Genomic DNA, 17,336 nt, shown 5'->3' with positions numbered 1-17,336 from the left:
CTTGTGAACTGTGCTAGTTACAGATGTTTAGAACTTGATACTTCATCAGCAGGTACTGGACAGGAAGATTGATTTTTAACATCTAAAATTATGATGACAGCTAGCCAGATTTCATCCATTTCTTCTGCAAATTGCCTATAATCTCTCAAATACCTTGGTCATTTTACTGCCTCATTAATTTACTATGCTAAGAGGCATAGTAGACCTTTGGCATGAATTACTAGCCTGTGATGTGGTTACAACTTTTGAAATTCTACTGAAACTCCTGAACTGACCAGAGAAGCTGTGAGTATTTAGTCCTTCAGATAACTTCAGGTTGAGGTCAGTCCTTGACTTGTTGGCACTTTGTAATATTTGATGAAGAGAAGTTGATCCCTCTTGACTTCTTTTAAGTTAAACACACTTTGCTTTTGCAGTTCTCAAAATAAATGGGGAGAAGTGAGTAACTGAGCATGGAATGGCAGAGACTGGTGCATTCGTTGAGTCTGTATTTCTGGGAGTTAATTAATGGTCTTTTTCTTTTTTTTTCTTTTTTTTTTTTCTCCTAACATTGGCAAGTGGAAGAGCCTAGGAAAGTGCATCCCTCCTAATGAATAAATTAATATACTTGGAACAAATTAGACTGTCATAAAAAGGCATAAGGGCTGACAGCTGCTCAAGTTATCTTCCACATTTGAGTCCAGCCTGTTAAAATTAAGAGCAGGTCATTGCTTTCCTATTCTTGCTGACTGCAGATTTTGTTTGTAAAAATGCTGTTTACACCAAATTTTTCCTAGCAATTTGGTTTGCACGATGCTTGTGTCTTCAATCTGCATTTGTTCTGGACAGTAATTTTCTGGTTTATCCCCTGGCTCTTTAGGGAATATGATCTGGCGCATATAGAATACCTGTTTGTAGGGCTATAACTGCTCATATAAGGTGTTAAATTTTAGTGTGATCACAAAAGTCTCATTAGTAGATACAGCAGAGCTTTAGAGGGGATTGCTTAGGATGCTTTTTCTGAGAATCTCAGGAAGAAATTCAGTCTGGCTTTCCCTGGAAGAATAGTAACACAAATGCTTCAGGAAAGGGAAGGCTGTTTTCAGGAAAGGTAATTACCTAACAATTTTCCAGTAGCTGTCCTTGAACAATGGTAATCCAGCCATTATAAGCTTTCTTTTAGGTTCCTGTTTCCTGAAGAGGAGTGGAGAACTGAACTGTGCTTTCACATGCAAGACTCTAAGCTTTCCACATAGAAAAGGTGGTATGGTCTGAGGGGGCTATCACCTCTACTTCCCTAACTTCTGACCATATGTTAGCATTTCCATTCCAGATGCCTAGTGTCGAGGAAAGAGGTGGTAGTTAGCATTTGAAGAAGTTTCTGGGATACACAGGTAGTTGCTGAAGTATATAGAATAATACCACTGTGGAAGTGAGTTGCAGGATTCTCTTTATCTTCACAGCCTCTAAACTGTATTTTGAGTGAATTCCTGGCAGAGTCCCATATGAAGTTCAGTAGCTGTCACTTGTCAGGACTGTGTTACTCGTGTTCTGACAGTGTTAGGTTGCTGGCCTGGGCCTCAAAGAAGAGGTTTCTCCTTCCTTTTCTGCTGTTAGCCTTCAGCTTTTGGAGCATTTTGATTATGTTGCTGGGCTTCAGGCTGTGTTTCTGTGGCAACACTTGTTCTGGGAGATCACTTCCTTTGTCAGACTCCAGTGTCAGGGTGGGTATGAATTGCTCTTATTTTTGTTTTGTTTTGACAAGCTGCAGATATGCACAAGGACTCAGGGGTGCCTGTGGGCTGTCAGTTTGGTTAGAAGCCCAAAAGCTGAAATCTTGCACATCTGAGAGATGTACCCTTTATACATGGATTGTTTCTATGCCCCCTTCTCCTTCCTCCTCCACTTTCTTTCTCTGTTTAATTTAGGAAAAACTTGGTGGAGCAAAGACCTTTTCTTCTGAAACTAAAGAAACCACATCTCTGAAGTGGTTCAAAAAGGGACAGCCAGTGAAGAGGCCAAGTAAAGAAGCACTCTGGTCTTTACAGATAAACTTACTCGGTGCCCTAAAAATAGTGGCTTGCAAGAACATCAGGGAAGGGGGGCAAGTTTGGGTGGGCATGACATGTGACTGTTCAGAGCTAATCTACAGAGAAAGGAGAAATCTATTTAAAAATGGATGACCTTAAAATAAAGAACAATATATAAAACAAAGGGATGCCAGAGATAACTAAGAAGGTAATCCCATTTGGTTTATCCAGCAAGCATTAAGAGTTGTGTGAGATTAACTGACAGTGCTTTGTTTTCTCTTGGGTTGCTGCTGTGGTGGGGATGTGAAATACCACATTAAGGTGTCACTCTTCTTGCAGCAGAGGCTATTTTGAGAGAACAGGCAGGATAACTGTAAAGACTCAAAATTTCATTCTGTTATGAAACAGCAGATGGTCTTAATGCAGTTCACTGGTGTGTTTGCTTTTGTTGTAACATAAGTTAATATATGAGGAAAAATGCTATTTCATAATTAAATAGGAAAATAAGCTTAAGACAAAAAGTTTTGGGAACAGTAAAGGATTTCAGGTTATTCTTTACTGAATCTGAAAGATCTGAACTAATGCAGAGTTTTTTAGTTTTGCTTTTCTTTCCTGGGACATTCAGAAAGGGAGGGCAGATACTGTTCAGTGAAGGTGCATCCTTTCATGGTAGACACTGAGTTATGCAATACAAATATTTCAACATAATATAGAATAAGCTAATACAAGCTCAACTATATTGAAGGTCACTGTAGAGGATAAAAAGAAAGAAGCCATGCTTAGCGTGTTGTCTTTGTTCAATAGCTGCTGTCTAAAATGTGGCCCTAATAAATTTGCCTAGTCATTGTTTGATCAGAAAGATCTGTATGGATGACATCTAATGCAGAGTTGCCTTTCAGAAGAGAAAAAATTCCCCAGTGTCGTTTGTAACTGATAGGACACTGCTGTTCCTCCATTTTCTGTAGATGAGTGTTCATCCTTGTGGCATAGGTTATGCAGGTTTCCTAAATTTGTTGGCTTTTTTTAATAGAAAAGTTATGTAGGCATATTGGCATTTCATCTTGCTCTGATGTTGTGCAGGAGTGAGAATTTCAGGTAATACCAGCAGAAAGGTGTTTGGGGTGCTTACCTGCATCCTAAAACTAGTTTTCTGTGTTCACTGACTTAAGTTTGATTCTTCTCATTCTTTGCTGTCCCTGCTGGTCTTAAGCTCTTCTGAGATTTTTGTCTTTGGTCCCCCTGTAGAGGAGTGCAGATAACATCAGTGTCCTTATTCTCAAATATAAGTGACTGTGTGCTCAGTGGTAGTGTTTTGAGCAGAATCTGAATGAAATATGGCCATGTATGCTGCTTCTCAGAAGCTGCTTCTTCCAGACTGGCATGACATGATGCAGCAAAGGAATGCAATCACATGTGTCAAGTAGTTAACATACTGTCAAAAATCAATTAATTTTAACCCTTCCCTCCCAACAGAATTACCTGCAACCTGCACTTCGCTCACCTCAAAAGATTTCAAGTGTACTGCCTTGCTCTTTGGTTTTCTTTGCTGCAGTCTTGTAACCTGACAAAAAACCCTGCTGCTCTACTGATACCACTTGCTGTGTCCTGGCAAGTCAGCCTTACTGACTGACTCTGTGTAAGCATCGATTTGATACAGAAGCCATTCAGTAGGGAATTTGTTGAAGGCATAAAGCCAGAAAAGCTGATAAGTAAGCATAGTTCAGAAGCATAGTATTTCTTTTGTCCTGCACTTAAAATGATCAGGTCAGATGCTACAATAAAAAAAAAAAAAAGGAACTGTTAGATGTTCTGCTGAAGCTGGTATGGATCTGAAAAGCCATACAGTGACAGGATCTTGAAAGTAAAAAGCCAAGCAAAACCTGAAAGTTTGTTAAGAGCTAGGTCAAACCAGTACAAGTTATGGCATGAATTCCTCAGTTTGTTTTTTAAATGGCCTGCTAGGCTGAGAGTTTGAGAAACTGCTTAGAGTAAATGTTGTAGTTTTATAGTTTAGTTTTATGGTGTGGTTCAAACAGGAGGGCCAGTAATTTTTGCTCTGATTTACAGAACTAAAGGCATAGGTTAAAAGCTAGACTTGCAAATACTTGAAAGCCCTTAATTCCACTGTTTAAAGTCAAGGTCTTGCTTGATTGTAGCCGGAGCTTGACTCTGCTTGCAGAGCCTTTCTGCCACAGTTCAATACCAGTGTCTGAAAGAGAAGAATAACTTTCCCTCAACTAAGTATATATTCGGTTATTGTCATCCTGCCAGAACTGACAGCTATTTGGCTGACCAGTCTGACTTGAAACTGAACTGTTCTTAGTGCTTCCAGATCAATAATGCTGTCATTTAGAATAGGCTGTCTGTAAATATTTTGCTAACCATACATTATTAGGAGTTTTGAAGTCTTATTCCTAGCCCTGGTGTGCTGTCTTGCTGAAGAATAATACTCAGCCTAGGCTTTTTGCTGGGAGAGTGGCAAACTTCTGGTGTAGGAAATTTAACATGCAAAGCACATTTTTCTTAAATGGGTCATTCCTCTGAAATCCAGTGTAAACATGCTTTATAAGTTGACAGCTGAGAGAGCTGCAGAATGCCACCTATAAGGCACTGTTTATTTTCTCTGTTTGATATGCAATGGCTGCGTACCTAGTAGATGCACTGGTAATTCGGCCATTAAGTTGATCCTGTAATAACTACAAACCAAGTAATATAATCATAGTGTAGTTAGGGTTGGAAAGGACCTTACGATCATCTAGTTCCAACCCCCTGCTGTCCAGGCAGCACAGTAATTAAAGCTTGAAAAGCCAGTTAAAATGTGCAGTTGTGTTGTGTTTTAAGCCCAGCCGGTAACTCTGAGCCATGCAGCTTCTCGTTCCCTCCCCTTTTCTTTTCCCCCTCCACTCAAGGGAGGGATGGGGAGGAGAATCAAAAGAATGTAACTCCCACGGGCTGAGATAAGAACAGTCCAGTAACTAAGGTATAACACAAATCACTACTGCTACCACCAATGGTAATAAAGATAAAGGAGATAACAAGGGAAGAGAATATAAAAGTGGAAAGGCAAAAAACCAATAAGCACAAGTGATGCACAGTACAGCTGCTCACCACCTGCCAACCAGTACCCGGCCCGACCTGGGCCTTCAAGGTAACTCCCCCCAGTTTCTATACTGGGTGTGATGTGCTGTGTTATGGAATAGCTCTTTGGCTTGTTTGGGTCAGGTGTCCTGTCTCTGCTTCCTCCTGACTTCTTGTGCCCCTCCTCGCTGTCAGAGCATGAGACTGAAAAGTCCTTGATTGGCATAAACATTACTTAGCAACAACTGAAAACATCGGTGTTGTCAGCGTTGTTCTCAGACTAAAGTCGAAAACACAGCACCATGCCAGCTATTAAGAAGTAGTATTGTTGCATTTTAAAAATTGCTTTTTACAAAAATTGCTACAGCTTAACCCAGGGCAAGTCGGTTAACTTGCCTTATGACTTACTGATAGTTTGTATCTTTACGTCTTTAGGAAGACTGTCCAGAAATGGTACTCTGTGTTTTACCTCAAAACTTTGTAGTTTGCAAGCCAATTTCACATTTGCACTGTGAGGTAATGTTCTTTCTCTCCCCACAAATTTTTCTGTACATAGTTTTGGAACTGACCAAAAGGAAACAAAGTCCTAATAGATTTAATGGGTTTCAAAACTGTATCATAGAACATGTCTCAAATTGTTTTCTGTCCCTCTTTTGCCTGTCTTGAAATTTTATGGTAACTGTTTTGGTCTGCACCTGGCTCTTAAGTCCTCCATGTAATGTGTGTTGTGGCTTCTGATCCAGTTAGTTTCCTAGAGCTCACTTGTATGAGAAAAGGGTGGTTCACCTGGGAAAAGGAATGCAAGCAACAATTACAGCTATACTGCTGTTTCGGAGTGGAAGTGATGCAAGGGCAGTAGGACAGGAGAGCAGAGAAGCTGCAGCTTTGGGAACCAGCTGTCTGAAAGTGTAGGTCTTTGCAAAGAGCATTTTCTCTGTTTCATGTGGCAGTTGTATACTAAGGAAAATTCTTTGGTTTTTGTGATTTTTTTTTTTTTTTTGGTGTGTGTGTGGCTTTTTCAAAAGGTAGGTAATGGGGGAATGGACTGCTGAGGTGCAGAGGCTCAAACACTTCAATAGAGAAGTTCAACTGTTCATGTTTTTCTGAGTTCTTTGGCTGCAAAGTCTATGTTGGACTCATTCTTACATTTCAGGACAGGAACTACTGGGTTGAAATGTGCTTAAAAATATTAGTAAAGCTAAGTGGTGTACTGGAGAGGTGGTGGTTATACAATACAGCATTAACCTGCTTGTTTTGCATGGAAATCATTCAAATGTGCAACTGTGAAAGAGTAGTTCTTTTTTTGGCAGCTGTGGCAAGCCCTGTTTTGTGGCAGAAGGACTGTGTGAAGGGTCCAGAGGTATGGTGTCAGAGTGTTCGGACAGCATCACAGTGTGGAGCGGTGAAACACTGCCAGCAGAATGTCTGGAACAAGCCTACTGTAGTAAGTGTTGACTACTGAGACTTTTTCTCACCTATAGTTGAGTTTCCATATGCTGATAGATTATTTTTTTTAAGTCTCTCATCAGAGTTAAGTGCTACATCTGTCTATGCCTTGGATACTGTGCCTTAATTTGGGTCCTAGGTAAAGGTTGCTCTCCACTTCTCTAACTTGCACAACTTGTCTGCTGACTTTTCTTGTGACCTGTTGCACAATCACCAAGTGATGTGTGTAAAGGAGCTAGTGTAATTGAGACTTGTTCCTCTAGTAAACTTACTCCTAATTCATAGAGCTTCTTATTCTTCATTTGAGCAATGCCAAACTGATAGGCTTATTACAAAAAAAATTTGTTTCTTTAGGTCTTACAAGTTAATGTTCCACAAAAGATGCAGCATATACTAAGTTATGAAAGCAATAACAGTAAATAATAGTACATTTAGTGTGGCTTTTCAAGTTGCATTTTTATTAAATACGAGTGCTGCTTTACTAGATGTAGCTGTAGTTTGTGGTATTGGTTCACAATTTCTTAGGGGGAAAAGGCATTGTAATTAAAGATGCATTCAGTCTACCTTGGCTATATCTGTGTCAAGGTACGTTTCAGTTTGTGGAAAAATAGGGGAAGGGAGGAACGTCAATGGCAGAGCACGACTAAAATGTGTGAAGCGTCCTAAAAAGTTCTTAGATTTCTAGTAAGTGTGAACTCTGAAGAGTAAGGTAAAAGAGGTTCAGGAGAATGAGTCTCAAGGCAATATACATTATACTTCAAGGAAGGTGGGACTAGGTGAAATGAGCAACTGGTAGCATGCCTGATTCTTCATACCATGTTTATGTACTGAAGAAACTGAAGTTGAACATGACTAAAATAGCCTCCCTATTTAAGAACATCTCTTTCCACCCCAGCTGCAACCCATATTTCTTCCTTAACTTCAATCCCAAACGTAATACTCATTCTTTACATTGTTATTTGCACACTGCATTTACAGGTGCTTAAGTCTGTCTTAAACTAACTCTGCTTCCTTCTCCAGAACAGTATCCCCTGTGACTTATGTAAGGAACTTGTGACAGTAGCTGGCAAGGTTTTGAAGGATAATGGCACTGAGGTAAGTACAGCTCCACTTCTCCTTGCTCTGAGGCGTTATTTGATTTCATTGTCTGAAGATCACAAGGTGAGGTAGTAGAAGGGGGGTAGTCTGTGTGATTTTTCTTTTTTTTTTTTTCCTCCAACCTAAGCAGCAGATGTTGAAAGTGGCCAGAGTACATGGGGGAAAAGGCTTTTAAACAGCCTTTTCTGGCTTAGAAATTAGCAAATTCTCTCATGCTCTAACATAGAATCAGAGAACAGTTAGGGTTGGAAAAGACCTTAAGATCATCAAGCTCCAACCCCCCTGCCATGGGCAGGGAGACCTCCCACTAAACCATATCACCCAAGGCCTCACCCAGCCTGGCCTTGAACACTGCCAGGGATGGAGCATTTACAACCTCTCTGGGCAACCCATTCCAGTGCCTCACCACCATAACAGGAAAGAATTTCCTCCTTATATCCAATCTAAACTTCCCCTATTTTAAGTTCTGACCCGTTACCTCTTGTCCTGTCACTACAGTCCCTAATGAAGAGTCCCTCCCCAGCATCCCTATAGGCCCCCTTCAGATACTGGAAGGCTGCTATGAGGTCTCCATGCAGCCTTCTCTTCTCCAGGCTGAACAGCCCCAACTTTCTCAGCCTGTCTTCATATGGGAGGTGCTCCAGTCTCCTGATCGTCCTAATGGCCCTCCTCTGGACTTGTTCCAACAGTTCCATGTCCTTTTTATGTTGAGGACACCATCCCTGATTGACTGTAGAAGCTTAATAAAATTTTTTCTTGTGCCAGTGGGCCATCAGTCTTCAAAGGTGGGATACTGCAGTCCCTAGACTACACCAAGTAGACTTTATTCTGGTTGTGGGTGCTTCTTCCCTTTTTCTCTTGTGAATGTGGGACTACTTTTATATAAACAACTCACTGTCCCATTGGTCCATAATTTCACTTCCTCTTCTTAAATGTAAGTGGTCTGTGCTGGCAAGACTGTGTTTTGCAGGCTGTGCAAGCAGTATTTTATTTTCACTTTGTCAGGGTCTCAGTGACCCAGGCTCCAAGCTTAGGGAAAATAGAGCTACAGTGTAAAACTGCATTGTAGTTTTGCTTCCCAACTGCTTGGACCTTGTGTGAGTTCAAGGGTTTTTTTTTTGGGGGGTTTGTTACGTGTTTTGGGAATGAAAGAGCATTTGATACAGATATACTTACATATTTTGATAGTCTATAGCCCACCTCATCTTTTATAGGATGAGATCCGCTCTTACTTGGAAAAGACATGCGAGTTTCTTCCTGACCAAGGCCTGGTCTCTGAGTGCAAAGAAATTGTGGATTCATACCTACCCGTTATCATGGATATGATTAAAGAAGAGCTGGTAAGTAGATAAGCTTGCAACTGTTAGAATTAAAAGTTTTGTTCCTGTCAGTGCCTGAGTTTCTCTTTCATAGAATTTCTCTTTCAAGATTGTGCATAGGACTTTTCAGTCTTGTGTGGATCACTGGTTTTGCAATTAATGGTGTAAGTTTGAAAACTGCTTCCTTGCTGTGAAACACTTCCATGTTTCAGCTGAATGACTTTATACTCTGAACTTCATCACTCTAGAGCTTTATGTATGTATTGTATCTCCCCTAGGATAAACCTGAAGTTGTATGTAGTGCCCTTGCGCTGTGTCAGTCCCTTCAGAAGCACCTTGCAGCAGTGAAACTTCAGAAACAACTCCAGTCAAATAAGATACCAGAACTGGATTTCTCTGAACTGGCATCCCCATTCATGGCTAATGTGCCTCTTCTCCTTTACCCTCAGGACAAGCCCAAGCAAAAGTCAAAGGTAAGGGTGCAGTGCTATTCCAGTGTGCAACTGAAGTTTTGAAGCAAAAAACTTGCACTTCAGTGCTCCTTTGCATAACAACTTCTTGATGATTCTCAGTAAAGGATTGCTGTACTGGGTACTTAATAAGCTGATATTCCTCACCTTGGTGACTGTCTTCTGTTGAATTTTGTGCTGCTGCATAAAGGCAACTACCTTTTTTCCTTGACCTGTGGGTTTAACGCTAAGTAAGATGATAGTTGTAGCCCCTGTGGACCATGGTTATAATCTTGGATTAACAACCACAGTTTATAAAGACAAGTCTTGCGCTAGGCTGTTCCCATCCAAGACTGCATAAGTCAAGCAGGCCTTACTGGAAAAAGATTTGTTCTGTGAGCAAGTCTGACACCAGTGCTTAAAGGAGGAAGAATTTTCTGTCATTCTGAGTAATCTCCTATATGTGCCCTTCAGGGGAAGCATAGCCTCTCAATCCAGAGGTGACAGACTGAATCAGAAAAGAACAAATAGTTGACAAAGGGGAGTAGATGAGACAATGAACTGATGAGTAGAGGCTGCATCTTGATAGCAAGTCAAGATACAGGAGTTAAACAGTCAAGTGGGTGGAAAACAAGCTGCAGTGGGTGGAGCACATAAGATATATGCCAGACTTGGAAACCTTCCCACTGTGGTCTGCAACAAAACAAAGAAATTTTGAAGATTGCATATCTTAACAGGTATCTTGGGTTTCAGGCTTGAGTAGGTACCTAATCTCCATCTAGTGGCTGGTGCAAATACCAGCAGTAGCGTGTCTATTTATAATTAGCTTAGGCTTTTAAGTATTCTATGGAGTATTAATTAAGGTTTGTATATAGCTTAAAATAGCTTTTAAAACTTGGTAGTAGCGGAAGCTTCTAAAACGTGTAATGTGAAGATATGTCAACTTGTTTCCTTTCACTCTTTGTCTAGGGAAGTGGGGATGTATGCCAAGATTGCATTAAGCTGGTTACTGATGTTCAGGAAGCTGTGAGGACAAACTCATCTTTTGTGAAGTCTTTGGTTGCTCATGCTAAGGAGGAGTGTGACCGTTTGGGACCTGAAATGTCTGATATGGTAGGTGCTTCTTTTGTTGTTGTTTAAAAATGTGTTCCTGTGTGCACACATAAACCAGTTTGTTCAGTGCTTTCATCCTCTCAGCATAATCTCTATTTAGTGTAACTAAAGAGAGTGTGTCACATGTAGGATATGTTACATGGTATAACAGTAACAGTGAAATAATAAACTTTCCGGTCAAGAAAGCTGGGTGGGGTGGTGTGTGACACTGGGGAGGAGGAAAAAGACCTGAGAGTCCTGCTAGCCCTTCAGGGCCTGTTTCATAAAAATGATCTGGCAGGGTAATGTGGTCGTGTTAATGAGGGGGAGGAGTGCTTCTGCCCTAAGAAGAAGAGAAAAGGACTTATCAAATAAGCACCCATGTGTGCAATGATTGTGTAACCTGAAATGCCATCTTATATTTGGGACAAGGTCTGAAAGACAGCAGAATAGTTAAGTGGGTTTAAGTTAATTAATATCTTGAAGTATTAGAGAATTCTAAAATAACTTTACAGCTTAAATGGTTTGATATTTACAAGACTTTCTTTTCTCACTTCCTGCAGTGCAAGAACTATATCTCTGAATATTCTGACTTGGCTATCCAAATGATGATGCACTTGGTAAGATTAATAGAACATAATATTTGCTCTTAGTTCATTTTTTCTACTTTATGTAGCTAACATATGGAAACAGGAAATACTGTAGTAAAAGTCTGAGGAGAATCTTTACTATGTAAGTCTTGGTGTTAATTAACACTTTGAACTTGGCATTTAATTGAATAGCAAGTTCAGTCTTAGAATGCTTTCTTTAGTGCTTTCCTCTTCTTTCACAACCACTTTAGTGGTGCAAAAGCAATTTTATCTGTTAAAACCCAGGAGATGCATTACATATGTTCCTTGACACTCTTACCTCAGTCCTGTGCTTACACCATTGCCCTCCTCCCCATCAAATACTGTTAAGCATATTAGAGTTGGTCCCTGTCACAGTACAGCAAAATTTATTCTTGTATTAAAGATAATGTGTCTATTTAAAGCAAGACTAAATGTCCTTCTTCTGGAATTGCTATCTCTAAACTCCTTGTAGGATTCATGGAAAGGGTAGGAGCCATGGAGGTTGAGTGGTACTGTACCAGCTCATGTCTTCTTTAGCAACTTATATTTTATGTCTGATCACCTTCATGGCACCTCTTTATTCAGTGATCTCAGAGCCTTTAAGAAAAAAGGTTAAGCCTTCCCTTACAAGAGTGCAGTGCCTGGATGCCTCAAGTAACATAAATTATAGGTGAATTTATGAACAGAGTATGCGACAGACTTGAACCTGAATTTAGCAGCATAGTAACTGTTGTTGTTGCTTTTTTTTTTTGTGGTGTTTTCTTTTGGTTTGTTTGTTTCAAGTTTCTAAAGGCTACTTAGAATTTTACACTGCTTCTTAAGCATTTGGAGGAGAAGCAGGTCTTCCAAATACAGTTAGTTTCTCATTTTAAGCATTGCATTGCAGTGTGGTGTTAATACGTGAAACTGGAATGTGACCCCACCTTGCATGTGGCTGAGCGTTCATACTCTTTGGGACTAGTCTTGCCCAGGGTGCTTTAATAACTTTGAATGGATAATGCTGGTTAGCATTGTGAAACTAAATGAGTTGCTGTAGCAATGCTAAGGATCTGTCGGATGGGGGACCATGTCATATTCCATCATTTTCATGGACAGTATATGCAGTTCCAAGTGCCTGACATTTTTTCTCTTAACTGTTATCTTTAATTTCTCCTTTCTTCCTCTGTCTCCAATCTTCCCTGTCAACAGAAGGATCAGGTAGGTGTGCAACTTGCCTATGGTGATAGCTTGCTTGTAGTTCATTTCTTGCTCTCAAAGGGCTTGTAGTTCACTTCTTGCTTGAATAGCTGTTTACTTGGTGTGATTGTACTCAGTGTTGACAGATACAAGGGATAATTATGTAATTAAAATACGAAAGACTATAGATTTCTCTTCCAGTGGTCATTCCTACTTCCAGCTCCAGATACCAGTTTGTGCTACTAAGATTTCAGCTTGATTAGGCTTTGAGCACTAGAGCAGAAAATATGCTCACTCTTGTACAAGAAGGATAGATGTAGAAAAAGAATGCCAGTGGCTCCTGTCAGCTTCTGGTTTGAAGTCTGGGCTCAAAAGGCCTTAAGTGAAGCTGTCCTCAGGTTTTTTCTTGCTTAACCTTTAAATCTTGGAGAATGGTATAGATGTTTGGAGTACATGAATTGAAAAGAAGATGTGGGAGGCCTTTAGGCTCCTGCTTTCTAGAGCTTTTTGGGCTTTTAATTTAACCAGCCCTGGGAGACCTTGTGTCTGTCATCTCTCTGTGAGAGAGCATGCTGTGTGTATGTGGGTGTTGCTGTAACATGAATATCTCTAAATGCTTCCTACAATGCATGAACCAAAGGGCTTGACTTAAAGATATTGCCTGGAGTAGTCTGAAGCAGCACTGTATCTTTGAGATACTGCTTTTGCCTGTGCATGAGGTTGTGGCATGATGTATTAACTGTTGCATAAGCTTCTGCTGTAAGAAGCTTGATGCTTGAGTGACAGGGTGCGATCTTCTAATTATTTGTAGGACCAAAGGTAACTCTTTTAGCTTAAGTATTCAGGTGTGAGAATTCAAGTTTTGCATATTACTTTGGACAGCCTTTCTCACTTTGTGTAGGTATAATGTGGCCTCAGAGCAGTTTACCTCATGTCTGGCATGTACATTTTGCATTTAGTAATTGTTTAATTAGCTGCAGACTGAATTTCCACTTGTGGGGAAGAAGAGGGAGCAGTGAGTGAGCAGCTGCATGGTTCTGAGTTACTGCCTGGGCTTAAACCACAACAGTAGTATGTTTCTTAAAACCTTTGAGAGAGGGTTTGTTTCTGTTTGCTGTTTTCCCTCTTACTGTGTTAAGAACACTTGAAATAGTTACCTCTAATGCTTGTAAAAGGGTTGAGCTTAGGTTTTAACATGGTTAATCTTTGTTTCTTATAGGCTGTTTTCTGTAATGCGGAAATTTGTTTCTTATTGCAAAATGTGATGTTATTGGATGCTTTAAAGAAGGTAGTTTGTGGATGAGAAAAGGAGTCCTTTCTGCTAGCATTTCTTTCAGCTTTTGGGTGAACTCTGGAGTCAGGATGATTAGTCTCTTCTGTGATTACTTTAAAGCTTTCAGGGGAGTAGCTTTGTGGATGCAGATCTAATGTGATGCTGGTGGCCTGTTTTGGTGTTGGTAGCTCTTAAGTCAACTCCTTTGAAGGGCTTGCATAGCTCATGATAAATGGGGTTTTCAGATGGATGTGGCTTGACCTTTTCCTTTTCAAAGGAAAGATGCTAAACTTCATCTGGTAGTTGTCCTGCCTATAACCATATCAAATGCTTTGGCTATACTTGAAGTAGAAGTAGTCATTAAACTTCTAGTTATGTTGGAGCCTTTTAAAACTTCGTGCCTACTCGCAGGCTCCATAGAAAGCGCAGAGTCTTCTAGCCTTTTAAAAACTGCTTATACATCTCTTTCCAGCAACCAAAGGACATTTGTGCTATGGTTGGGTTCTGTTCTTCTGTGAAATCTGTTCCCCTTCGGACTCTGGTACCAGCTCAAGTGGTTCATGAAGTAAAAATGGAAACGGTGCAGGTAAGGTAGACTTTCTGTGCTCAACATCTTTACCTTCCTTTTTGCTTTAGTGTAATGAAATAGGTGAAATAGAAAAGTACCAGCTTTTATGTGTAGAATAATCTGAGTCTCCCTGCGTATAAATTCCTGGCCACCTCTTGTTTCTGATGCTGATCTGTGAAGTAGGAGAGCTGATTAATTTGTTAGAATAGCAAAGCCTGCATTAAATTGAAGCTGTATGGTAATGTTTAGGATTAAAATGGGAACTCCTTTTCCAGTAGTAGTGTATAGTAGGCATTCTAAATGACACCTCAAATGTTAGAGGGAAAACTGCTGAATTTTAATTTTGCTCTACATTTGGAGTTATGCTTTGATAACTTTTAAAAATGGGTTAGCACTTTGCACATGCAGATGAGTGATCACAGGATGCTGAAGCTCTTGAGCTTGGAGGAGCACCTTAGCTTCCCATGGCCTTTGAGCAAGACTTGGGCTCAGGGTTTTTCGGAAAGAGGAGTCTCTTGAGGTCAGTTAACTCCTGATTAACAGGCTCCAAACAGTTTCCCTCAAGTCCCTCAATTTCTGTGTTTTCTAGAAGCAAGAGTTGTGTTATCAATGTATTCTAATAAACACTTCAGATTTTGCTTGACTCCGGTCACTGTGGGGATGTTTGTTTCTCTGTGTCTACTGAATTCATCTCCTCCTTATACAGCCTGTGGATTGCAGTCTGAATTGTCATGACTGTTCATTCAGAAAGGGTTTTCACTGAGACCTTTGAAGGTTGGTTTTGGGTTCTGTCTGACCTTCTGAATCCAGCTCAAACTGGCCAGCTTGGTAAATGAATAAGCGAGCTGCACCTGAATATGAATGCTGTTAAACTGATCTTTTACAAATTGTTCCTGTCAAATGGTCAAGTGCTGATTTATTGTTTTGTGTTTCTTCTGTTTGTGCTCAGAAAACCTCAGTTCAAGAGAAAGCTCTTTCCTTGTGTGAGATATGTGAGACCATGGTGAAAGAAGTGACTGGCCTTTTGGAGAGCAACAAGACAGAGGTGTGTAAGTGGTGGAAATGGTATTTCTTCCTAGGCTTTGGCTAAAGTGGGGCTGTAGGGAAGTTATTTTTACTGTCTGTTTTCATGAGAGCAAGATTTCCATCCTGGGTGGGACAGAGGAAGAAAACATACACTAGTAAATTGATATATTTGTTCCTCATTTTGCCATACATGCTTCATTATGCTTCAGGAAGAGATTGTGCATGAAATGGAAGTGGTCTGCTACCTGTTCCCAGCAAGTGTCAAGGACCAGTGTAAGGACTTCATTGATGTCTATGGCCAGGCTTTGGTCGACATGCTCTTGGAGGCAACAAATCCTGAAGCTGTGTGTGTTATGCTGAAATGCTGTGCTGCCAACAAGCCTCCTCCACCACCACCAGGTTGGTAATGAGGAGTCAGTAGTGTTGCAAAATGAGCTGATTCACCTGTGATTGTATCTCATTTGAGAACATGTGCTTTAGTACTTTGCTGCCTCCTTTCTTCTATCTGGGGGAACTACCTAACCACTGATGTTTGATTTTGATGTGGTTGTTTGGTTTGTTTTTTTCTCAGTTGTAGCGAAACCTGCGGGTGGCTTCTGTGATATCTGCAAGATGGTGGTAGCTTATGCAGACAAAGAACTAGAGAAGAATGCCACAACAGCCGAAATTGAAGCTTTACTGGAAAAAGTCTGTCACTTCCTCCCAGAGTCTGTCAGTGATCAGGTAAAACACTTATGCAGGAGGCAGGCTAAAAACCAGTGGTCTGGTTGATGGTTGGGAACTGTCTGGTTGATTTTGTTTGGTTTACATAGGCACTACAGTGATGATTATGCTTATGTCAGTTTTCGAGTGTTTCACCTGATGGTCTGTTGCATTTACATATGTGCTACAGTGATAATCATGCTTATTTTGTTTTGAGTCTTTCACCTGATACTCTTGTCTACATGCTAATTTTAGGTGCGTCTCTCAAGTGCGTCTACTTCTATAAATGTCCAGGTACTCATAATAGAGGTATCTGTGTTTGACCAACTGCCTTGGTCTGTAGCTGGAGACAAACTGTCCACAGGTGCAGCTGGGACTGACTTATGTTCAGCAACCTGATCCTTCCTAGGTTTCTCTCTTTACTAGTTAACATGAAAGCATAGCAGCTTCTCATGGGCAGCAGAGCAAAAAAGCGGGAGCAGGCTTCATCTGGGGCAGTCAGGTGACCATGCAGGCCTTGCTTTGAGGCAGCTTGCCTTCCAGTCAGAACAGGGCAGATGGAGATGAACAGAAGGACAAAGTGCCTTGCAGAGTATTTGGAAAAAGCATCTTCTAGTGTATTTTATGAGAGTAATCAGCCTTCCTCTGATAGAGGTTGAAAAAAGTTTGGGGTGCGGGAGGTTTAGGTTCACACTTCCCATCTGTGGCTGTTGGCAGACCTTTGAACAGATGGAGACTTATAAGGGACTGAATTGGCTGGATGGATTGTTGTACTAATTTGCAGTCAGTAGAGGTTTGCCTGGAAATGTTCTGAGAACAGCGGGTGGGAACAGCTGAAAGATTTTTCTGGTTTTTGGTTGTTGTTTTTTTTGGTTTTTTTTTTTAAAATCAATACTGATCCTGTTCAGGGGATTAACATAGTTGGAAGTAGGCTGGCATAATTTAATTCCAGTGAGACAGCAAAAAGCAGCACCTGTTAGGCCACTGTCAAGATTTACCTGGAAATCTTTCTAGGTGGTTGCTGAGTGTCAGCAAGTGGCAACTGCTTATATGCATAGCTTAAAGCAGCTATGAAACAGCTACTCCTGCTAACTGCTGTGAGGCTGTTTAATAGCTGTGGTTCATTTATTAATTGGTGCCGTTAGTCTCTGCTGAGAATGCCAATACCTTCTGTGCTGTGGAGATGGCCTCTCCACTAGAGGGCTGACTGTTACTCATGGGAAGCTTTCCTCCTCCTGGCGGGTCTGAAGTGAATAGTAACTACTTGGTCTAAAAGTGCTTAAGAGTTATTACTGCATTGCTGCCATCCTGTCCAGGATGTTTGTCTCCAGCTTGTTCAGTGTGCTTTCCTCAGTACATTTACAGCAGTAATGCTCACAATTAGAGACTAAGCTTTGCAAATCAAAGCCTGTCCTGCCTGGTTCTTTTCCGAAAGTCTGTCCTGCTTGGTCTTTTTCCTTTCAACCCCTTTTTCATCATAATGCAGGCA

The 17,336-nt window shown here is 40.7% G+C and overlaps 1 protein-coding gene across 3 annotated transcripts in view; it reads left to right on the top strand.

The window, feature by feature from the left end:
• LOC133223329 (prosaposin) overlaps positions 1 to 17,336 on the top strand; it is a 40,427-nt gene that overhangs the window by 19,289 nt on the left and 3,802 nt on the right. For all 3 annotated transcript variants that reach the window (XM_061373925.1, XM_061373927.1, XM_061373926.1), the window contains 10 exons: positions 6,398 to 6,531; positions 7,554 to 7,628; positions 8,846 to 8,971; positions 9,229 to 9,423; positions 10,369 to 10,512; positions 11,055 to 11,111; positions 14,024 to 14,137; positions 15,069 to 15,164; positions 15,355 to 15,544; positions 15,717 to 15,868. In XM_061373925.1, coding sequence (XP_061229909.1) covers positions 6,398 to 6,531; positions 7,554 to 7,628; positions 8,846 to 8,971; positions 9,229 to 9,423; positions 10,369 to 10,512; positions 11,055 to 11,111; positions 14,024 to 14,137; positions 15,069 to 15,164; positions 15,355 to 15,544; positions 15,717 to 15,868 — 1,283 coding nt within the window. The remainder of the gene's footprint in view (positions 1 to 6,397; positions 6,532 to 7,553; positions 7,629 to 8,845; positions 8,972 to 9,228; positions 9,424 to 10,368; positions 10,513 to 11,054; positions 11,112 to 14,023; positions 14,138 to 15,068; positions 15,165 to 15,354; positions 15,545 to 15,716; positions 15,869 to 17,336) is intronic.

The sequence above is a fragment of the Neopsephotus bourkii genome, unplaced genomic scaffold (assembly GCF_033783945.1).
Source record: "Neopsephotus bourkii isolate Nb327-2 ecotype Australia unplaced genomic scaffold, CSIRO-AGI_Nbou_v1 NB_1634, whole genome shotgun sequence".
NCBI lineage: Eukaryota > Metazoa > Chordata > Aves > Psittaciformes > Psittacidae > Neopsephotus > Neopsephotus bourkii.
The sequence above is the reverse complement of the archived record's forward strand: the minus strand, read 5'-3'. Positions and strand labels throughout refer to the sequence as shown.